General features: G+C 49.4%; 9 protein-coding genes across 9 annotated transcripts; 6 read left to right on the top strand and 3 right to left on the bottom strand.

The window, feature by feature from the left end:
* Positions 1–167: 167 nt before the first annotated feature.
* On the top strand, positions 168–1,236 carry LTR64_006327 (uncharacterized protein; the record flags this gene model as incomplete). The annotated part of the gene is made up of 2 exons (XM_064900659.1): positions 168–990; positions 1,079–1,236. 2 exons carry the CDS (start codon positions 168–170, stop codon positions 1,234–1,236), a joined length of 981 nt encoding a protein of 326 aa, XP_064753971.1.
* A 913-nt stretch (positions 1,237–2,149) lies between these two features.
* On the top strand, positions 2,150–3,773 carry LTR64_006326 (uncharacterized protein; the record flags this gene model as incomplete). Its single annotated transcript, XM_064900658.1, has 3 exons — positions 2,150–3,155; positions 3,359–3,435; positions 3,489–3,773. The coding sequence occupies 3 exons, from the start codon at positions 2,150–2,152 to the stop codon at positions 3,771–3,773; spliced, it is 1,368 nt and encodes a 455-aa protein (XP_064753970.1).
* Positions 3,774–4,113: 340 nt separating this feature from the next.
* Positions 4,114–5,305, bottom strand: LTR64_006325 (uncharacterized protein; the record flags this gene model as incomplete). Its single annotated transcript, XM_064900657.1, has 2 exons — positions 4,114–4,986; positions 5,078–5,305. 2 exons carry the CDS (start codon positions 5,303–5,305, stop codon positions 4,114–4,116), a joined length of 1,101 nt encoding a protein of 366 aa, XP_064753969.1.
* A 1,095-nt stretch (positions 5,306–6,400) lies between these two features.
* On the bottom strand, positions 6,401–9,740 carry PSD2 (phosphatidylserine decarboxylase; the record flags this gene model as incomplete). The annotated part of the gene is made up of 2 exons (XM_064900656.1): positions 6,401–6,580; positions 6,630–9,740. 2 exons carry the CDS (start codon positions 9,738–9,740, stop codon positions 6,401–6,403), a joined length of 3,291 nt encoding a protein of 1,096 aa, XP_064753968.1.
* A 1,671-nt stretch (positions 9,741–11,411) lies between these two features.
* Positions 11,412–11,893, top strand: LTR64_006323 (uncharacterized protein; the record flags this gene model as incomplete). Its single annotated transcript, XM_064900655.1, has 3 exons — positions 11,412–11,512; positions 11,566–11,767; positions 11,828–11,893. The coding sequence occupies 3 exons, from the start codon at positions 11,412–11,414 to the stop codon at positions 11,891–11,893; spliced, it is 369 nt and encodes a 122-aa protein (XP_064753967.1).
* Positions 11,894–12,672: 779 nt separating this feature from the next.
* LTR64_006322 (uncharacterized protein) lies at positions 12,673–14,336 on the top strand (the record flags this gene model as incomplete). The annotated part of the gene is made up of 3 exons (XM_064900654.1): positions 12,673–13,474; positions 13,526–13,862; positions 13,913–14,336. 3 exons carry the CDS (start codon positions 12,673–12,675, stop codon positions 14,334–14,336), a joined length of 1,563 nt encoding a protein of 520 aa, XP_064753966.1.
* Positions 14,337–14,958: 622 nt separating this feature from the next.
* Positions 14,959–15,498, top strand: LTR64_006321 (uncharacterized protein; the record flags this gene model as incomplete). The annotated part of the gene is made up of 1 exon (XM_064900653.1): positions 14,959–15,498. The coding sequence occupies one exon, from the start codon at positions 14,959–14,961 to the stop codon at positions 15,496–15,498; it is 540 nt and encodes a 179-aa protein (XP_064753965.1).
* A 1,528-nt stretch (positions 15,499–17,026) lies between these two features.
* On the bottom strand, positions 17,027–17,785 carry LTR64_006320 (uncharacterized protein; the record flags this gene model as incomplete). The annotated part of the gene is made up of 2 exons (XM_064900652.1): positions 17,027–17,706; positions 17,761–17,785. 2 exons carry the CDS (start codon positions 17,783–17,785, stop codon positions 17,027–17,029), a joined length of 705 nt encoding a protein of 234 aa, XP_064753964.1.
* Positions 17,786–18,477: 692 nt separating this feature from the next.
* SPT7 (Transcriptional activator spt7) lies at positions 18,478–22,248 on the top strand (the record flags this gene model as incomplete). The annotated part of the gene is made up of 1 exon (XM_064900651.1): positions 18,478–22,248. The coding sequence occupies one exon, from the start codon at positions 18,478–18,480 to the stop codon at positions 22,246–22,248; it is 3,771 nt and encodes a 1,256-aa protein (XP_064753963.1).
* Between the last annotated feature and the right edge of the window lie 266 nt (positions 22,249–22,514).

Raw genomic sequence — 22,514 nt, 5'->3', positions numbered from 1 at the left:
ATCACTTGTCAGTATACATCCAACAGCGTTCAATCAGTCGTTTCGGGTTTCACCTCTACAGCCACTCTCGAGGATAGTATATCTGCACAAAGATTGTCGCCTCTGTTGGAACCTGTACAACAGCTACAGCATATCTGTTTTGAGCACATCCTAGATTCCTCTCAGGTATGTTGACACGCTTCACGACTTCGTGCGTGACACTCGCCGCGTACATGCTGGGTTCTGAAGCAGTAGCACTGGTCGATCGACATGCCGCCGGGTGCGGCAAGCAGCACAGCAGCGGGTATAACTCAAACCTAGAGGAGCATCGACTTGTTTCCAAAGATGTCCTACGGAATTATACGATCTATGTTCCAACAAGCTACAATAATGATCCACGGAAGCAGTGGCCGCTCATAATCGACTACCATGGCAACGGAGGAAATGGCAGTCAACAGCACGACAATTCGAGGTACGATAAGTACACAGACGACTACCTGTTAGTGTATCCTAACGGCTATGAGGAGCATTGGCAGGGACCCAGCTATGCCGTTCCTGGTATCGACGATCTTCAATTCACCACAGACCTTCTGGCACATTTGCGTACCGAATACTGTATAGACGATGAGCGAATCTATGCCTCTGGAAAGTCCAACGGCGGTGGTTTTGTTGACACTCTAGCATGTTCTGACAATGGCAATGAGTTCGCTGCCTTCAGTATGGCCGCTGCAGCACTCTACACTGATCTGTCTGTGGACGGCTGCCCCTACAAGCGCGCTATCTTAGAGTCTCACGGTGCTGCAGACAATACTATTCCATACTCACCGACCAAGAATGGCTCAGGCGGCGCTCTTCCACAAGTTGCTGACTGGGTACGTTGGTGGGCTCAACGAAATGGCTGCGACCCGACTCAAGCGGAAGTTGTAGAGAAACCTGGATACAATCACACTTCGTATTCCTGCCAGGGTGCGAACGATGTCGAGCACTACAAGATTTTTGATCTTGACCATTGTAAGTCGTGCGTGATCTGCTTCTTCACTGGCACCATCAACCAATACCTCTGCATCACATTGTTTCCGTTAAACTAATCCTTTCACAGGCTGGCCAAGCAGTAGTGGTGACAACCACGACTACGAAAATCCGAGATGTGACGACTATTCCCTCGACTTCACGCCGGTAGTCCTCGAATTCTACTCTAGATGGACCCTGTCGAGCGCTCCAGGTGCCAAAGACTGGAGGATGTGGAAAGGAGATTAGTCAAGTTGTTTCGGCACTATTGCGTCTGCTCTATGCTTGTAGCTCGGAATGCAGTACATCGAATAAGTGTAGCAATTTAATAATGTCTACTGATGTCCGTGGTCAATAGCCTTGCTGTAGATAGAAAGGCTGTAGCCTCGACTTGCTGACAAGGCTCCATCAGACACTTCCACAGGCATATATGACATGTATTCTTTGTTCTTAAATTTCTATGTCGATAGTTTTCACATCCACCCAATTTACAGCAGCCTAGCATCGTCAATAGCTGGGATGGTTAAACTCAGTAGCGATGAGGACTAAAGTATGGTGCAAGAGTGTCGGTTAACTACCACTACATCGTGATGAAGTGGTTGCCTAACATCTTTGGCAATGCCGACTGCCCCTAACGACACAATGATACTGCTGTTCTCGTTCCAGACACTGGTAGTCTAGAGGACGTGTACATTGTTCCTGCTATTGTTAGGCAATCGTTCTCGGGCTTTTTTCGCACGGGTGCACCAGGTTTGCTTCAGACTAATATCATCACTCTTGACCTGCAATGGCGTGTTTCACTCCATCTTTGTGCAATCAGTGTGAGGTTCGAGACACGATCTGCGTCACTTTATCGAAACGTAGGAAACGAGCTGTGTCTCTGTGTTTCGACAAGACTACCTGACCTGCAAGAATTTTGCACAGCCAGGTCGTACCTACCGAACTGGCAGAAACCCATTGTCTTGAGGTAACTGAAACAAGTGGCCGCTTTGAACACCACTTTGAGAACCCACCTGGGCTACCTCGCTTTCTCGATGCTCACGCTAAACTTGCTCCAGCCACCAATTTTCAGCTCTTTTCGGGTAAAGGAAGGAACCTGCGATCCTCGGTGCTTCGCCGCCCTCAGCCTGAGTCTCGCAACGATTCAGCCTTCTCTCTCACAATGTCGTCCGATATCTCTTACTATCCCGTGGTCAACGTCATCCAAGCACTTCGTGATTCTATGTCGGCAACCGACACGACAAGTCTGACGACAGGGTTGCCGGCGAGCTCGTCGTCAGACACGGATGCGCTGGTCGCTGCCGTCGTCAATAATGTCAACCAACAAGAACTCGATGCATCCAATACTGTAGACGGAACTATTCAGCCTAGTCAAGTCGCCGAAAGTGCTCTAGCATCAATGCCAATTTTAAGTGAAGGACAGTCGATTCCAGGTCGCGTCCCGAAACCTCGAGCACGAAAGAGTCCTGGTTCTGGAGCCAAGAGATCCGAGCCCTCTAAACGCAAGTTCGTCTGTTCATTCTCTCACTACGGATGTGACGTCGCGCTAAGCTCCAAGAACGAATGGAAGCGGCATGTGTCGATACAACATTTACAGCTGGGCTTCTATCGTTGCGACGTAGGTTCTTGCAATCCCGACAACACCCCAAATGCTGCACTCAGCAAAAAGGTTTTCAACGACTTCAATCGAAAGGATTTGTTCACTCAACACCACCGGCGGATGCACAAGCCCGAAAGTGGGCCCGGTTCTGGTAACTCGCAAGATCCAAACAGTTCGGATTGGCGGGCGTTTGAAGACAGCCTCGAGGAGGTCAGAAGTCGATGCTGGCAAGAAAGACGCAAGCCACCTCAACGAAGCACTTGTGGTTTCTGCGGCCGCGTTTTCGAAGGTGAAGGTAGCTGGAACGAGCGTATGGAGCATGTCGGTAGCCATTATGCGCGTGATCTACCAGAAGCATCCAAAGAAGAACGAGAAGACGAAGACCTTACCAATTGGTCGTTAGCAGAAGGAGTGATCAAGGAAACTCCTAGTGGACGCCATGTGCTTATTGATCAGCCAGCCAGCTCGACCGATCGGTCATATAGTAACCGAAATATCGACATGGCCATGGTTGATGCACCACCAATCTCACCCACTAATGGACAGACAACGGATGGACAATTCATAGGTACGCAAATTTTACGCGATAGAAATATGCAACAGAGCGTTTATCCGTCGGACGATGTTCTGGGATCAGGACGGCCAAGCTCGAGTTCAGGTCAGCATCATGCTCCTTGCTTCTCCAGTTGTTGCGTTTCTACCTCCCATTCTATCGCACACCCTCAAGCGGTATAAAGTCCAAGAATTTCTGCTAACAGACATTTTTCACAGACCGTCTTGAGGACCTCATCAATACACTCATCAATCCAAAAAAGCCTCGAATGTCGAAGAGGCTGCAGTGGCGGTGTGTAAGTTGTGAATATAGACTCTATCATGCTAGCACTTACTGACTATCTGGTAGGACTGTGGTCTGGATTGCTCAGTCGACTTCGCCGAGGACAATCAGGAAGATACGCGCGCTTTTGCTAACCTAGGGAAAATATCTATCATATGTCAAAACAGCCAATCACCCTATCTCAAGACCAGCAAAACCGAGCAATACGAGATCATCCCCTGTAACGAACTTCACAGTCGCATTGCCCAGAACAATAAAATCGCTACAAACCACGCTCTTCCTCGAGTTGAGGAGGCTCCGGAGGATGATAGCAGTAAGATCGACGGTGACAGCACATTACCCTCTCTCTGAGGTGACTGTGAATTCTCTTTGTCATGTATACAGCAACGATTCTACACAGCATGGAGCAATTGACAAAAGGCGGTATTCTGCATTCATTCTATGTGTGGTGTCCTCGTTTCAATTTAGAAAAGCTCAGGTGCAATCGAGGATCGGTGTGAAGTGGCACGGCGTTCAATGTTGTGCACATTGGTCGATCAATGAACATAGATTACGACTTAGCTATAAGAGCTCGGCACGACATTTACTTGCAAATATATGGCTTGAAAAGTCTATGGACAATTAGAGCATTCGTTTTACTCAGAAACTATTCCAAACACACTTCAGCTCCAGCACGAACACTGCATCTTACCTACAGCAGAGCAGACAACCCATATTTTTGTCCAGCATAAATAGGCACAACCCTCCCAGGCATGATCCGCTCCGCCTCAACCTGAACCCTCCATCCACTACAATGTCCAGGCATCAAAACCTTCGGATCCAGCTTAGCCAGATCATTCGTAGTTTCCTGTACCTTATCCAGCTGCGCATCAGAGAGGTGAAACCCGCCAGCGACAGCATACAATGGAACACCACCACCAACCTCCACCGCGTGCCTTGACACATTCACAACGCCGGCATGGCTACATCCAGTAAACACCACGAGCCCTTTACCCCTCAAATTGCACATGACGAACCTCTCGTCCAGAATAAGTGGGTCAGCCTGCCAGCCGGCATCGCTGTCGTCTAGGCGGATCCCGCCGGAAATTCCAGTTTCATACAACGTGGTTCGTGGGATTTGTCCAGAAACGAAGAACATGTCGTCGAGGATATTGTGGCCTTGTGCGTTCTTGGTGACGGTGGCTCCTGCGGCTTCGAGTTCGGTGAAGGTTGGATCTGCTTCCAGGCTGATGGGTCCTGCTGGGGTCACCATGCCGCGGTAGAAAGGTCGGTTTGGGTGGAGGTCCATCGTTACGTTCGTCGGACTGGTGCTCTTTGATTTTGCTTTATTGATCATCTCGATTGCTCGCCGGAGCCCGCCTTGATGGAACGTCAGTCTTTGACTTACGGAAAAGTATGAATGATACACACCGGAATGATCCCTATGCCAATGCGAAAGATGAATGACTTCAATCTTACTAATCTCGTTCACTAACCCCAGTCTCTCGACGTTCTTCTCCCAGATCTCGCCTTCTGGTCCTGCGTCGAAAAGTAAAGTATGCTGAACATCACCTGCCGTAGCAGTCTATCTCAATCGTCAGTATCTCTTCTCACCACCGTACAGCTCTATCATCAACAACGGGAGATCCAGACACAGGCATAGAAGAAACACGCACAATCATCAAACTCAAACCATGCGCACCACAACAACTATTAGGCAACCTCAGCTCAAGCTTCGCATCCCCACGTGCCTTGGCAGCAGTCTCATCGAGTTCTGCAAGCCGAATATGTGCGAATCTTCCTGGGGCATGGACTTCTGGATGCCATGATGGCGCGATGTTGTCGAGTTGGTCGTTGATTAGGACGCGTATTTCGAGGCTGTCGAGTTGTGTGAGGGGATTCATTGTCTCTGGGGTTCTGGGTTGGGAATTACGTGGTAGGTTGAGTTTCTGGAGGTTGCTTTGTGTGTGGTTGGGTTTCGTAGATGTCTAAGGTCCTACAAAGCTTGCGTGTAAATATGCATGGTAACTTCATGTCCTGGTGGCCTGGTGACAAACATCCATCGTAGACATTATTCGCGTGCAGCAGTAGTGTAGTCACCAGATCAAGATGCCAGTGGTAGGCCTGAACTCTAGTCGAAAACCTTCCCTTATCCGATGTTGCACATTACGCATACGCATCTCCCACGACCGTGCCTTACTTGGGTCGAGTCAAAGTATCGGTAATTGAGGTAAGGGCAAATACTTCAATATGTGCTAAGCCATTCTACCCCACGTAGCTGTGTTGGCAGGTGTAGACATTATGTAGCCGGACGATTAATCGACCAACCAACAATGCGTAGGAGACTGGGAGTATTGGTATTTTTGTACTACACATGAAGCTTCTTTTGGCAGGCAGGCAGGTTCGCCGGTCCCTGTCGCGATTTCCCAATCTCGAGTTCTGCCGGTCGTTGGCAGTAATTAGGTTTCAAATACATTGTCTCGTTCGAATCACTACGTAGATGTTCTGAATTTCCAGGCACGATGAATCTCGTTCACGTGCAACCAGAACGAAGATTGGGAGAGCTATAACAACGTTCGACTTTAAGGAGAACAGTGTGGTCACGAATGCATCTACAAAGCCAGACTTCTTCCCACGTAACAAGGTGAAGTCGGAGCGGAGGCGCAATAACGAGGCAGATCTTAGAGCAAGACATAGAGAGAGTCGAGATCTATATCAAGAGACAAAGAGAAAGGGAGAAAGAGAAGAAAAAGTTGCGCTACTAGCGCTTTTCCTGCCTGCTTGTATTCTTATAAATCTTAGTTTCGTCGTCATTATTCATCGAAATCGTACCTCATGCATTGCTAGGCACTATCATCTGCGCCGCTGCGTTGTGTTCTGTTTTTCGTGTGTGTCTGGTGCCCAGGAGTAGCAGGACTGAAGAGGAGATGATATGTAGCTGTGCTTAGCAACGTGTAATACCTCTTATCCATCCTTGTGGTTGCATGGAAGTGCTTCTCCTACTGAGCTTGCAATCCCAGTGGTAGGTCGCTTGCTTTCATGTCTGGAGCAAGGCTGCCCTCGATACGACGCTTGGCCTCTTGCCTTTCCTCGTTGGTGACTTCACTGGCATCCTTCTGCATATCAGGTCTATGTGGTTCGACTTCGGGACGATGGCCAATAGACATTCCGACACGAATCTGATAGAACGTTAGTCAAGCTTCAACAAATAGCGCGGACGCAACATACCAGTGTCTCTAAAGCACCCTTGCTGTTGTCGATTAGGTCATCATCGTAAACCATCTGACCAGGTTCGAAGAACAAAAGAATCGTGCTACCACCAAACTTGAAATACCCTAGTTCTTCAGCTCTCTTGACCTTTTCACCTGCCTTGCGTGTGATCACAGTGCTGCCAACCATCATGGCACCAATACAAACATACATAACACGACCATGAGCAATTGAATCAATGGGAACGATGACACGAACGTTCTCACCGTACACGTCGAGTGCAGATCTGATGGCCATAGGATTGACAGTGTAATATTCACCTTCGATCGTTTTTGGTGTACCTAGCACGCCATCGACAGGAATGTGAAACCGGTGGTAGTCTTGAGGTGCCAGACGGTAAATACCCATGCTGCCGCCCTTGTAACGTTTAGCATCGAGAGGGTAGGCGTCGCCGAAAAGTTTCTCGATTGAAAAGTCCCGGCCTTTGACCCAAATTCTGGTTGCATCGTCTATCGTATTGAAGACTGTGGTCCGACAATCCGAAGGGCTCACAACAATTTCCGGCCGATCTGGCGCTGAGCATGGCCGTGCACCGGGCTTTAGGGCACGGTAAAAGAATTCATTGAAATTCCTGTATTCTGACACAGGCAACAACATCTCGGACATATCAAGTCGATGAAAAGCGATGAAACCCTCGATTTGTGATGCTGAAGCTGGATCATCGTACTTTCTGCCCTGCTTGATGGACAACGACTTGAGCATCTTTTTGATCCTCTTCTTTTCCATCTCTCTACTACCCAGAGCTTTGTAGAGCAGACGTATACCAAGTCGTACATAGACAGACATGCGCTCTTCATTGATCTGACCAGTGATTCGGTCTTGAACAAGAATATTGGCGGAATTAGCTCCAAGCTTGTAGCCGCCATAACTGACCTTGTTGATGACCTTTGAATACCATTTTCGCTGCGCCTGGGATTGCGTGACAAAGCCTCCCATAACAAGATTATTGACAGACCGCCAGTCCTCACTAGCACACGTTGCTATGTGTGTGATAATATCTGCGTCGGCACGCTTGTTGAGCTTGGGTTGATGACAGATGGGACACTCACGAACCTCAATGACATGCTCTTCGCTATTGTCATCGTCAGCCAAGTCGTCAGGAGATAGAATATCGCCATCCTCTCCTGCTTTGCCATGGTTCGGAATCGATATCGAGGGAACAGCAGTACGGCTGCTGCTCTCGTTGGTCGCTCGCTGAGTACTCGTTTCTGGTTGAGGAGGGTTCGTAGCAGACGTTTCTCCATTGGAGACCGATGACTGCATGTGCATAGCACCTTTGACCTTGGACGAAAGTGAAGGCTTCTGATTAGATTTCATCAACTGCTCTTCTAGACATATTATAGCTTGGTCAATAGTGATATCTGCTTGATCAAGTTCCTCGTTTCCTGAAGCGAAGCGTCTGAAGAAGCCGTCGATAGTTGATTCTCGTAGTGTCGATCCGAGGGAATCTAACATTGTGGTCAACTCGAGCTTGCTGATTCTTCGGCTGTCGTCGGCGTCATATTGCTTGAGCATAGCTCTCCAAAATTGCTGGCGCAGGGCGTTGTAAGGCAGGAACCGAGCTTGCAAGTACAATTTAGGGAAATGTTTATCTTCCCATCTATCCTGATTACGTAATTCGAGAGGAATGGTGTAGAGTTGCATAGATGGATCTTGAGGCGATGGCTTGTCGTCCTCACTCTCTACACTGGCGGTGGAAGGCACGCTTGTCGGCCCATGTCGATAAATGCTCGAACCTACGCCACCGTTGGCACCTGAGTCAGACTCCCGTTTCATGAAAGGGGGACGAGCACCATTTAGGTTCGTTTGAGCATCGTTCTTCTGCATCTCAGATCGAGCATCTTGCTTTATGTTTTGAGAAGACGACGATCTCGACAGAGGAAGGCGAAACTTTGACTTGGATTGTGGCGGAGGAACCGAGTATTCTTGAGGCTCAGGCAAGATGTACAGCCCAGTAGTAGGGTCTGGTTCCGGTGCGGTTTCGGTAAGCCTCGCAAGTGAAAAGACACCTGAAGCAATGAAATCATTCCCAGATAGATTGTCCTTATCCATGATGCTAAAAGTCATGGAGTAATTGAGTTCGTGCTTCAACACCTGGAAGACCATCTTTTCGTTATACACAGGATTCAAGCTATGCTTGACGACCTTGGTCCTGAGGACTTTCCTGCCCAGTGCAGTGACAACGAAAGGATCGCAGTCGAAGGAGGTGCGTGTCATGTTCTTTTCAGGAGGGAGATCTGCAACCTTGACAAGCTCCATGAATATCATGCCGGAGATGTCACTCTCCTTGCCGACGAATTCGTAGGCACGAGCAGCAATACTTTTCCGGCGTAGTATAGCAAGTTTCTTCTTCTTTTTCTTCTTGTCTGTAACGGAGCTCACATCTGACTGACTGTCAGTCTCGCCTTCATCAATAGAATCGAGATCGTCATCGTCCGCGTCCTCGTCGTTGAAAGACGTCTGACGTGAAATGGATAGCTGTAACTCATCGTCCTCTTCCTCGGCCATGATTTGGGATCTGAACTTTCGCATAATATCCTCGGGGCTGGCTGAAAGATTCGCGGAATCGACCAAACTGAATTGCATCTGCACCTCTCCTGACACGCTTGCCTTTTGGCCCTTGGATTTGCGTTTGGATTTTAGTTTGTACCATTTGGGCTCTGATTGAATACCTCCTCTTGCAAATATGTCTTCTACAGCAATGTCAAATTCTCCCATGTAGTCTTTGCCGAAACGATCCTTGTCCCAGCACACACATTCGAGGAGGGGGACGCCGACCAGGGGTAGATCGAAACAGACCTTCCATTCCGGATTAAGGTTCTTGCTGATTGAAGGTGTGCTCTGCTTAGAGCCACCCAGATGAACGACAAGGTATGGGTCACTGGTACCTGACTTATCCTTAGCCGCAAGACTGCGGCCTCGGATCACGTAGACCTTGAGGATTAGTGGCTTGTCGCCGTTCGAATGGGCCACAGGTGCTCTCGCTGGGCTCGAGTTGCGTGAAGGTTCTTTCGTGGAGTCATGATGCTTGCCTAGGTGGCTAATCCTGTGAGGTAGGATATTCCGCATTGTGAGAGGTATGCTAGTAGTGTGAACAAAATAGAGCCTGAGGTTTTGGCGTAAGGTGGCGGTCACCACGGCCAACAACGCTGGATAGATATAGCTACTGGAAGCGACGCGTGGACAGTAGGAGGGACGTACCGAGCACTGAAAAGGTGCAACAGTCCGTCCCACATGGAAGGGTGTCAAATAAGGGAAGCGACTACCGTGACCACCAAGATGCCAGGCCGATCACAGCGGGCATCGGGCGGCAGTAGGAATAGTACTAGCTAGTCTTATTGGGAGTGGGGGCGTGCGTCACCAATTCGGCACGAGTTCTGTTGCTTTCTCACTCCACAACCACTTCTATAGCAGAATACCGGGCATTGTCTCGAATCGTTGCAAAAAGCCTACATGGGAGCAAGGAACATTCCGAGAAACCACCAATTAATATGTAGGTTGAGCTTCGCATCGCCAATATAGCATTTGGGGATTGTGCATGTCCTCTCGCTGGACACGCGTTCATTCGCTTGAGAAAGCTTATCTGATGTCTAAAGAGACCGCAATGCAGCTTCACAAAGGAGCACATCCAGCATGACCATCGCTTTGGCTTCTGTTGAAGATCCGTCCAGACCTAAGCACGTAAAGCCCACCAATTCAAGCGTGACCATTCCCTGAAGGATGACCACGGCAAGTCGTCTAAACTAAAGCTTGTACAGGTCTTTTATGGGATTATAGAGTCGCCTTGATCATGACCAAGACAGCAGTCGCCATGAAGGAGATTTAACGCTGGAACTCATAGGGCTTTGGAATAACGATTTGTCTCGGTAAAGCCTTTCAGTCACCACGAGGTTGATCCATTACCTGCACTGGTATTAACCTTTCACTCGCCATTCACGTTACCTTTCTTTCTGAATTGTCGTCTCGTCGACCCATTCCAGTCGACGCCATCCCTCACAACCATTGTTGACAAGAGAAAACTCCAGTAGGAAAGCAATAGCATCTGCTGATCGTAAGAAATTTCCCCTTCTATCGACACGAAGAATATTGAAGAAGTTAAAGCGCTGGCGAATGTTGACGAGGTGGAGTTGATCGTTGTAGACAATACCAATTTGCACCAGAAATATACTGCTAGATTATGCCGTCAATGCAGTGAGATAGCGTGAGGAGGGAACCTGGCTTTGCCTACAAGAGAGCACATCGGTGCCATGCATTGGGTGATTCTGTTGTCTCCCGGAGTATCTTTGGAGAAGTCAGATGGAGCCGTTACCGCTGAGTCGACAACGAGACCACGCTCTATTTTCCACTTCTTGCTATAGTATCTTCAGCCATCATATATGCGAATCTTTGACGAGTGGTAAGGGTCCTGCAAACGTGACTCCTTTTGCCTTCAAGAAATCTCACGAATCTTGAAATCAGTTCACAGTGTCCTCGACTTGATCATGGTCACCTCGGATGTTCGTTACTATCCGTCACCAGCAAACGTGCGTTGGTTGATGACTCGCTGTTGTCACTCTATTCTGACACGCAACTGAAGATGTGTTCCCTGGGAAAGCCGGGGTGACAGCACCACAGAACTTTATAAGAAGTCCTTCTTGTCGATTCAAAAGTTTCTCTCATACTTCTACCATCCTTTAACAGATACCCAATACCTTGCCAGTACTCTCATCTCGACCTAGATTTCCAGAAAGTACTTCAGTCATGCAGGTCAAGAACATTCTCTGCACCGTCCTTGGCATGGCCACCACTGCTGTCTGGGCTGGTCCAGTCGACCAAAGCCCTACAAAAGACTCACTCGACACGTAAGTCTATGTTTTATTAGCGAATGCCGAGCTCACTATTAATCGCCCTACAGACGAGTGGTTCTTGAGAGCGCTCCACCAGTGTGCGACTACCGACTCACAGACAAGCAGGAGATTGGTACTTGTAAGAAGAACTCCTACGGGAAGTCCGTCAAGATTACGCCAAGTGTTTGCGAGGAATATTGCGAGTGCAAGTGGCACATGGAGGCGAGCAATGCCTTTATCTATTGTCAAAATTATGCTGAGTGCAACCCGGTGAGTACTCGGAGAGGTTGCTGCCAGGTTTCGCCATCGTCAATACTGACCGCTTAATAGAATGACATCGCAAAGATCTGTACCAAGAACTGCAGCTGCCCAAACTGGACCGACCAAGAGAGCTGAAGTACCTGAAAGCGAGGCTAGAGCAACAGGTTCTGTCACCGAGTGAAGGGACTGAGTAACAGCTCTGCTCGGTTTCGTACATCTAGATGGTGTGGGTTTGCGTATTTGCATAGATGAACTCACCATGGTTATGGCATGAGGACTCATTTCAGTCTGGGTGTAGTATTGAGATTGATTGACAAGCAGTAAGCTTTTGTCAAGATCAACCTCGTCGTGGTGGTGACTGCACCAGATCACACTAATCAATCAATTCATCAGCCTTTTGTTCTTCCGATGGCTATTGCGTGTACATGGCGAAATTCATTCTCTGTAGCATAAATCTTCTACACTCGAGATTGATTTGTGATACTCGACGTACTTGAATAAAACGCTACTCACGGGCACTGATATAGGACTCGTGCACGTTCATTAACCGCTGCAAGCTGTATCTGAACGCTAGAACCGGTCACTATTTTTTCATCTGTTGAAACTAGCCTGGTTCTAGTATTGCTCGAACAACCAATGAGTGACGAAAGATGCGCTCGAAGTGTAAACACAACTCCCGCCCTCACCCTCCACCACACTACCACAGCTCACACTTATAGTAACCTCACTGTCGCTTGAGAATAAAGTCGCCCAGTCAGACTTGCTATTGTTATTGGACACGACATGCGACCGCTCGACTCAACTCTAGACTCTTCTTGCTGAACGGCCTCGCTCTTTCACAGCGCGAAACTGACGCGAAACCCGTCGGCCTCATGACAGCACTCGTTGCGCGCCCTCCACTACAAAATTTGTCCATGTCATCAGTCCAAAGCGGGTCGCGAAGGCATAGTGCACGTCTTCAGCAAAAAGAAAACGTCGACCATGGCAGCAATGGGGCGATCGCGACAAGGAAGCCTCCAGGAACCAAGAAGCGGAAAGGTGCATTTGAAGAGGAGGACGAGGGATTCGTCTTCACAAGAGCGAAAAACAAGAAGGCACGTAATTCTGAGGCTGTACATACAGAGTCAGTAAAGACGTTGCCTACAGCTTCTAAAACGCCATCTCGCCTCGAGACTGCCGACGATGGCAAGAAACAGGAGAAAGAAGCACCCACAGCATTGGACGAGACAGATCAACCCCCGAAACAGAGAAGGAAAAGGAAAATGTCTTTCTCTACGCCGGCGCGGAAGGATCAGCAGCCAGCAACGAGGTCGAAGCGCTTGTTTACAGAAGCTGAAGAGATAGTGAATGATCTGGTTGTAGAGGCACCGCCACAACCTCAACGACCTATAACACGGAAAGAGGAGATACAGAAATCGAAGTCACCTGCTCCGGAGCAAGGAAACCTGCGAGAGCAGCCCTCAAAATCCGAGGTTCACACAAATCAGAAAGAGCCTCTGCAACAGGAACAGCCAAAGGAGGATCTGGAAAATCCCTCTGTAGATCATGAAGAATCACATTCCTCCACGAAAATAAACCTACCATTTGCAGATACGCCGGTAATATCCAGGAACAAAGCAATGCGAGAAGGAAAAGCTGGCAAAAACGAAAGAAGGAGTAGTTTAGGTCTTCGGGGGAGACGAGCCTCCTCTCTGATAGACTCGGGGAGCTCAAATGGTATGTGACGACAGAATCTGTTTCCAAGGAGGTCAGGACTAACTCATGTAGCACTGCCACATGCTGAAGTGAATGTTCAAGACTTCTACAAACATATAGGGAGCGATTTGCTGGAACCGCGACGCATGCGACAGCTACTTACGTGGTGTGCCACCAGAAACATGCATCCGAAGCCACAAGGCACGACATTTGAAGAGGCCAGCGCTAGGTCAGCTGCTCGTGTTATCGAAGAGGAGCTGCTGAAAGATCTTGCTGATAAATCAGAGATGTCGGACTGGTTCAACAGGGAGGACACAGGAGCTTCAGTTGTGCCATTACCCGAAAGGCCACATCCGAAGAATTTAGAGAACGCCACTAAGATAGTGGAGGTTGAAGAGCAGCTCAGAAGGTAAGACTCGTGTCACTGTGCATCAACGACAGATCACTAACGATTTTTAGACTACGTGCCGAGAAAGAAGCCCTCGAAGCATTGTTGCGCCCACCATCGATAGCCAAACCACATATCGTCAACCGTGAAGCGCATAGTCAGAAGGATAGCGAACTACTCTCCGAAAACGACACGAAAGCACTGGAACTACTGAATCCTGGCTCATCACTTTCCAATGAGATCAGCTCGCGAGTAAACCAAGTCGTCTCTGCTCTTGGTCCAGCCATCGACACATTTGCAGACGGCGTACACAAAATCAATCTATATAGGATAACAGCTGACAATCTGGCCAGCGAAGTGCTTTCAACGTGCGCTGAGAAGATAGCGCAGCGTGAGAAAGTAGGCAAGATGAAAGCTCTTGGTACAGACGAGGTACCCAGTCCACGACGAGATCTAAGTAGTGTACTACGTGGACTCAGCAAAGCAGGTAGATGATAATGTATGAAGCTCAAACGACGACGACGACGACGACGACTCCTGCCAATAGCGTCTACAGTAGGACGTTTTTCGCTGTGACTTTTCATGAGCTGATGAAAGCAGCAGAACATTATCGCAAGATACGTTTTCGTGGCTCTGGTTCATGGGTAAAGCATGACGTCAGTGACAGAAATGAGGACGACAATAGCATCGGCTGCGCCAATACGTCCAGCATGCGGCACAGGTATCACGCACATCTTGAAGGTCAAACAGGTGTCGAAGATCTCATTGTACTGGATACTCGAGTACGGCTGTACATGTGAAGGTACGAGAAAGAGTAGTGCACACAGGACGCCAATGATAAGTGCTGATCTTTGCACGTTGTCAAGATCACGACCTAGGGAACAACCTTATGACGTTCTGGCTGAATGGCATAATCTCTCCAGAGCTATTGGTGACGACCCGTTTACATGGAGCGATGCTAGCACGATACGTAGGCTTGTCAAGCATGACAAGCTCTACATAAAGAAGCTTGTTCGCAGACCCTTGTTCGTCTGCTTTGCAACCAAGCCAAGTATACCTACCATACTCACCGCGCATTAGCAGTATCTAGTACAGGTCTTAGCGAGGCAACAACAAAATGTCGGACAGCAACTTTGCGCCAGTACATCACCAGACTACTTCTGGAATGTCAGGTCACCACACCACCGGAGCTCACAACCTCGATAACTACAGCACAACAGGAACGAACACTGGTATCGATACGACGACCGCTGGCGCCAGTCACGACTACGCTCGCAGCTCTGCCGTAAACGACACTGACCGATCCGAGTTTCCTGGTCGACTTGGTGATCGCAACGATGATACAATCTCTCCCGCCGCTGAACCTATCTCTCGCGATCGACTCAATAGCGAATATGAGCCTCGAACCGAGATCACACAACAACGTGGCTCACTAGCTAGCACGGAAGGTCCATTCCACGCGCCAACCACAGAAGACGCAACCAGCAGCAGCGATGTTCCACCTGCGAGCACTGTTAGCCAGCAAAATGCACCACATCAGGGTGGAAGGATTGGAGAGGCGACGATGAGTGCATTTGGATACGGAGGATCAACTGTTGAGCGACCCAAGGAACATCAGGGCACGGCTGAGAAGATTCTGAATTTCTTGGGCGCATAGAGTATATCGTTTCCGTCAAGAAGTTGAACAAGAAGTATTTAGTTGCAGTAGCAAATCCACCATATTGCTTGAGACGAAGCTACATTTGTATGTTACGGATGCTCCAAGAAGGTTCTGAGCGTAACCCTTGACCACCACTCACCCACACCACCATAATCTCACCATAATCTCGATGTATATTTACGTCAGCCCAGGCCTGCGCCACATATTCACGGCTTGGTTTCGGAAGACCATGACTTTCCAGCCACAGATCATCGTCATTTGTGTCAATTTTTGTGGCGCATGAGATTGCTTGTCCATTTCCCGATCCCCAGGTCACCACTCCCGCCCAGCCATGCGGACTGCCAAGCTGGATAAACCAAGTTTCAGTGGTTCGACAAGTCGTCGGTGTCCCAACTAAGGCAGACCATGATGCGATGGCAGGCGCAATGAGGCGCTAAGAACCAAACAAAGGATGCGCCTCTACTGGACACTTGGTAGGTGCGGTGACACGATATAGATAAACGTGTTTCCTCCTAGATTGTTCCATCTCTTGTCCTATCTACGCTCTCAGACTACATAACCTCTTTCCAATTCTGATCACTTCGTCTTGGGTAACAAACAGTCACACAAGTCCATCTTACCAATCTAAGCACATTCACAATATGCCTTTCCTCTACACAAAGGTAAGAGCCAACGCTATTGTCCGCAGAATGATCGCACGATCATGCTAACTTTGCGCCAGAACTGGGGTGGAAGACACGGCGGTGGTGGTGTTACTGTCGATCGTCACGGTGTTCGACGAAACCCATTCAGATTTTCGCTCGGCCGATTCAGCTGTTTCCGCTAGAGCAAAACGACAAATGATACCCGATCGTCATCGAGCACAGACATCCCCATCTCACGTACAGTTCCAGAGATCCTGGCATGAAGCCAACAACCAGGTCACCATGAAAGAGTTGTCTTGAGTCGTGGGCTGAGCAGAGAGCAACAGATATGGAGAGTGTTGCTGGTGATCGATCACTAGATTCAGATGGTACAGCTCTGCTTGCTATCTACGATGTGATGAGTTTTGTTGGGGAGCACGGCGTTATGCATCCGAGATATTGACATAATGACAATGGCTTCAAATACTGAGCTGCACGAATTTAGTGCTTCACGTGAATACCTGAACGTTGCTGAGGCTTCCCCGTTACTGATGACTCTTGATTCTTGCATAGGTGGATGTCCCTCGAACACTCTAACATGGCCATACAAATCGCTCATGAGCTACTGAAGTCGCAGCCTGTATATGCTTCGATCAGAATATGGCAGAGCCGACAGCAACAAATACGGTAGTCCAGCGCATATCGATACCCAGTTTAATAACCAACGCGTTCTAGAGCCAAGACCATGAACGCGAAACAATCTTACGATATGCGTAACTGTTGGAAGGTGCCTCTGTCAGCAGACTCATCAGCTTCGTTGGTTTCATGATGTTTCGCTGTATAATCTCTGATCTTGATACATTGGTATAGTCATTTCATGACTATCCTCAGCTCTCTCTAAATCAGTCCACAGCTACCTTCTCTTTCCTCCGCAGTTCCTCACTACTATCGGCAGAGCTTGTGGCAGGCGTCATCTTTGCGCCGGTCGTGGTGTTCTCGTCGTCGTCATCCCAATCATCAGGCTGGTTTTCATCCCAATTGTCTAATTCCTCTTCTACTGCTTCTGTTTTCGACCTGCTAACTTCCACGACTCCAGTCTCTTGACCAAGACCTTCCTCGTTGCCAGCTACACCAGGACCAGAGGTCTGCCCTAGCTCGACATCCTCATCGTCTCCTTCGATGCCCTCTCCAGTAAGTGCTGAGTACTTCGCTCGACGTCTTCGTTCTAGATTGCGCTTGTGGTATGTAGCTGCCAGACCTAATGCGCATAGTGAACCAACAACATTGGTCAGTACATCCCAGGCGTCAAACTCCCTGTCGTTGGGCAGTAGCCCCTGCGCGACTTCACTTCCAATCCCTAGTACCAACGTGCAGACAACCAAAGTCAGGTGGAGTAGGCGCTTTCGTGCAGTATCAAAGATGAAATAGAAGGTAGCAGTCAGGGCAAAGAATGTGACGAAGTGTAAAACCTTGTCGCTTTGCTTCGGTATATATGGTTGTGCTGAGACTGGAGCTTGGGGAAGAGACGAGTGTGGAAGCAGGCCAGCTGAGCTGGCTGCCAGGAGTATTAGGAGGAATCCGACTGTGACGGGTCAGTGCTGGACATGGCAGACAGAAAGACTTGGAGGTCACATACAGGCAAAAGGCAGTCGAATGCGCATATTGAAATGCAACGCTCAAGTGGTGCAGTAAATGGTGGGAGTGCTGGCTCTGGTCTTGTAAACCATGACCTGCTTACGAGCAGTGCGTGTTTTGGAGGTCAGACATGTACCGGCACAGTAGCAGATCGTTCGAGAATTGTTTTCGAGTCAGTAACGAGTCGCTCTATAATGATATGCACAACCAACGCGAACACGTCGGAACCAGGAACAGATCATGCAATCGCTACAGTACAATTGTGCTCGCAAGTGAATACTACGACTAACTAGCTGACCGACAACCCCTGGTAGGCGCAAGAATTGCCTGTAAAGCCCGGAGAAATCTAGCGTTTCTTAGTGGGAACCACTGCAGACGTCCGTGTCCGATCGTCGCATCGGCGCAGTACGTAGGCTAGTCAGCCAACTACGGAGTAGTAGTAATTGAGCGTTCCTGACAACCACAACCTCATGTTCAGTGCTCGAAGCGTATGCGGACCTCGACAACAGCCATCAACCACGCCCACAATTCATCGATTCACGACTTGCAATCATCAGCGCTGGATTTAGCGCACTCGAAACTACATTCGACAACCCTTTTGGAAGAATTATCCAGACAGTATATCAAGCTGGAGCAGCGACAACAGCAGACGGAGGGGTGTGCCATCGGGCTTCTCCCGAGGAACTGGAGGCCTATACTGTCAGTCCTGCCCTAGGCTATGGCGACATGGCTACCGGCATCCAACAGCACTTATCATCACCGCCCTTCAGATGATGATTATTCGCATAAAATGCACAATGGCTTGTTGAAAGCGCATCCTCCTCATCCTCCATCGCGACCGCATACTCCCAATTTCTCGTCGGCCAAATTGCGTACCCTCAATGGTAGCGCACCCCAGTCCGCCCCGGATCCTGAGCCACCAGTTGAGGAGGATCCCCAAGTTCTCAAGTTCAGAGCCATCTATGAAGAGACACAAGCAAAGATTGCATCACTCTTCACCAGTACTGGTGATCTGATCGTGTCTGGGAAGCGCAAACTGCCCGAGTCCTTTGATCCTGCCGAGTCTGCTGCCCAGATCCCTGATGTCGTTGCGCCCGAAGTTCAAACTCAATCGCAACCTCAAACCTCCATACCACTATCAAAGAAAAGGAAATTGGACGACGACTATGACGATTACGATGACGAGGACGACGACGAGGACGACGCTGCCGCCTCACCACTCAAGGGAAAGTCCAACAAGGTCTTGATAGTCTCCGACCCCAACCGTCACGCAACCCCTGTACCTCGTCCGATCCCTCCCTCTCGGCCTGCCTCGGAAGCTTCGAAGGCTGAAAGTGCGAAGCAGAAGCAAGAGAAACCAGAAGATGCGCGCAAGAAGCTGGAAGAGGCCAAGCGCCTCGAGACTGAAACTGTCAAGGACATGTCTCGCCAATATTTCTTTACCCTGGAGAACGATCGGGATGCTATGCTCGACCAACAGCGGCTGGACGAAGCTGAGAGACGCGCTGAGGCAGAAGCAGAGGGCAATGCAAATCGCGCCAGTGTTGTACCTCAGCAGGGCAGTCTTTCCAGCGCCAACTTGGGCGCAAGCAGTCTAACCCTCAAGAACCTGATCGCTCGTATCGACATGTACCGCTCTGAAGTCCAAGCCAGCGAATCTGAACTACGCGCTTTGATGAGCGAAGTCCGCAAGAACAGGAGCAAGTGGGCCAGCGAGGAGAAAGTCGGACAGGAAGAGCTGTACGAAGCTGCTGAGAAAGTGCTCAATGAAATGAAAGCCCAGACCGAACATAGTGGTCCATTCTTGCAACCTGTGAAGAAGAAAGACGCTCCGGATTACCATGCCGTTGTCAAGCTACCCATGGATTTGGGCACCATGACCAAGAAGCTCAAACAGATCAGCTACAGGTCTAAGCAGGATTTTGTCGACGATCTCCATCTAATCTGGACCAACTGCCTGAAGTACAACAGTGCCCCCGACCATCCTATGCGCAAACATGCCCTCTTCATGCGTAAAGAGACTGACAAGCTTGTGCCCCTTATACCTGAAATCGTGATCAAGGATCGTGCAGAGATAGAAGCCGAGGAGCGCAAGCAAAGGATAGCAAACGGCGAGCTTGACGACAACGTCGAGGACTCCGACGACGATCAGCCGATCATGGCTTCTCGAGGAAGGACTGCACCTGGAAAGAAGCCAATGAATAGCAGTAAAGCTCCTAGTGCCAGTAGGAAGACAGTCCATGGACAAGACTCGACACCTGCTCCGGAGACGAAGCCTTCCTTGTCTCAATCGAATCCAACCATGAATGGCATGCGTGCCGACAGCGAAGCTGATGTTGGAAGTCAGGGTCACAGTACACCGCCACCAGGAACTTTGACGCCTACAGGCCTGGAAAGAGGTGCCGGTTCCGTTATCGATGCCGCCAGTGAGGTGCCTGATTCTGAGATTCCTGGCTTGCCCTTTGCTGGTACACCTCCTGAAGTTGAAGACGAAGATTACAGCTTATGGAAGCAAAAGACCAAGAAAGATCGAGCCACAATCGCTGCCGCCAGACACAGGCTTTTCCGAGGTGACAAGCTCAACACCGATGAGGAAGCTTTATTGCGCAGTAAAGCTGGTATGCGCCGTTGGCAAAGGCTTCAGCAGAACTCACTCTCTGCTCCTGGTTTTGACTCCGAGGAGGGTAACCAGCAACCTCAAACTGGACCTACATTAGCCGAGGGACTCGAACCAGAAGAGGAATCAGTGTTACCGGACTACTACGATCCATTGTCTGCTATTCCCGACCTCAACCCTAGCTTACGCTGGGAGACTGATGCAGAAGGACAATTGATCGATCAGAATGAAGAGAATCTTCGTCTCTTTCCTGCAGGTCAATTTACTGCGCCCCAGTCACGATTTTCGCAAAAAATGTACGAGAATATGCGTCAGATCCAAGAGACACGCAAAGTAGTAAGCAAAATCGGCATAGTCAAGCAAATGCAGTTGCAGGCTCAAGTGTATCAAAACCAGTTTCAGAAGTACGAGCCGGCTCCTTTCTTCGAGGAAGATGTGAAGGATGTTGTTGTTGCGGACGATGGCCCTTTAATGGCGCCATGGGTTACGAAAGCTGCTCTTACACGAACTATTGGAGAGGTCTTCTTTCATGCCGGTTTCGAGGAGTTCCAGCCTAGCGCTATCGACGTCGTGGCAGATCTCACCGCAGATTTTTTCAAGAATCTTGTCTCAAATTTTAGTAATTACCTTACCGAGGAGAAAATCAGCGTTCCTGTCGAGGAAGTGGTCCCAGCTACGCTGCCACGACCAACAGCGACAGTCAACAAAGACCAGAAAACAGTCCTCCGACCTGCGGTCAACAATGAGGAAGCCATCCTGCATGCACTGCATGAGAGTGGCCTTTCTATCAACGACCTTGATTACTATGCTCATGAGGAGATGGATCGTACGAGCACGAAACTTCAGACCATGTTCGACCGTATGCGTAGCCATTATGCCGACCTGCTCAAGCCTGCGATGTCCGATGATACCGCCACAGGCAGCGGCTCATTTGATTCTGGAGAGCAGTACGTTGGAGGTGATTTTGCAGATGACCTTGGTGAAGACTTCTTTGGCTTCAAAGAGCTTGGACTCGATAAGGAGTTTGGCCTTGTCAATCTGTCTGTACCCTTGCACTTGCTGCACAACAGGCTTTCCACCGCCGCACAACAAGCTAGCAATACTGGTGATACCACAGAAAAGATCTTTGTGCCGCCGCCACCATACCCACGAGTCAATGTTGAGAACATCGAGCGCGAGGTCGGGTTGGTTAGGGAGCACTTCCGGAAACTTCTCAAGCAAAACGGTGACAGGCCACTGCCCGAGGACCAGGACTTGCCTGTCAAACAAAGGAAGGGATATGGGAGAGCACGTGTTCCTGCCACGGGCAAGATCGAGGGCAAGGCCGTGGGAGGCAGTCCCCAGAAGAAAGCTCCCGCTTCAACTTCGAAATCCGACACAAAAGCAGTCAAGCTCTCCCTCACCAATGGCCTCAAGAAAGACGACCAGAAAGGTCGGAAAGACAGCACTACCAGCAAAGCTGGGGACGTTAACATGGCCGATGCTGACGCAGACGCAGAACCAGACCTGGACGTCGAAGTCGACGGCGTCAACGACGAAGATGAGCAGAATGGACCACCAACACCCAACCAGGAGCCAGATGCAAGCCCCGAGAAGAAGACACCGAGCAAGACTAACCTCAAGCAACGGCCTGGTGACATCCGCAAGAACAGCTCAGTTTCGGTGACCATGCAAAGGCAGGACTCCGGCCAAGACCGCAGGGACAGCATGACGAACGGCGACTTTAGTGCGTTCGTCAATGGAATGGATAGTCCGCCACCAAGCGCGCATGGAAGCGAGGATAAGAACACTACTAGTAGCGCTAAGAAGAAAAAGGGTAAGGCCAAGGACAAGGGTAATGATGATGGTATGATCAGTCCGGAGAGCTTGTAATTTACTTGTTAGACGACAGCAGCACTGTGTGTGAGATTTGGGTTCAAGATTGAATGGGGGTCTTTTTGTTTGGTTGAGTGTCAGGCCAAGTACTTTATTGTGTATATGAATGGACGAATAACGGTATGGAGTGGTTTGGTATGGTTGTGACATAAAAGAACGGGATTTTTGAGCTGGATGAAGATGTTTACCAGCATCAATGAGACGGGACTCTCTTTGTATCAGCAGGCAGGTAGATTGAAGGGGAGTTTGGTGGCTACGTACGA

Source organism: Lithohypha guttulata (genome assembly GCF_036872675.1).
Source record: "Lithohypha guttulata strain CCFEE 5908 chromosome Unknown scaffold_4, whole genome shotgun sequence".
Taxonomy (NCBI): domain Eukaryota; kingdom Fungi; phylum Ascomycota; class Eurotiomycetes; order Chaetothyriales; family Trichomeriaceae; genus Lithohypha; species Lithohypha guttulata.
The sequence above is the reverse complement of the archived record's forward strand: the minus strand, read 5'-3'. Positions and strand labels throughout refer to the sequence as shown.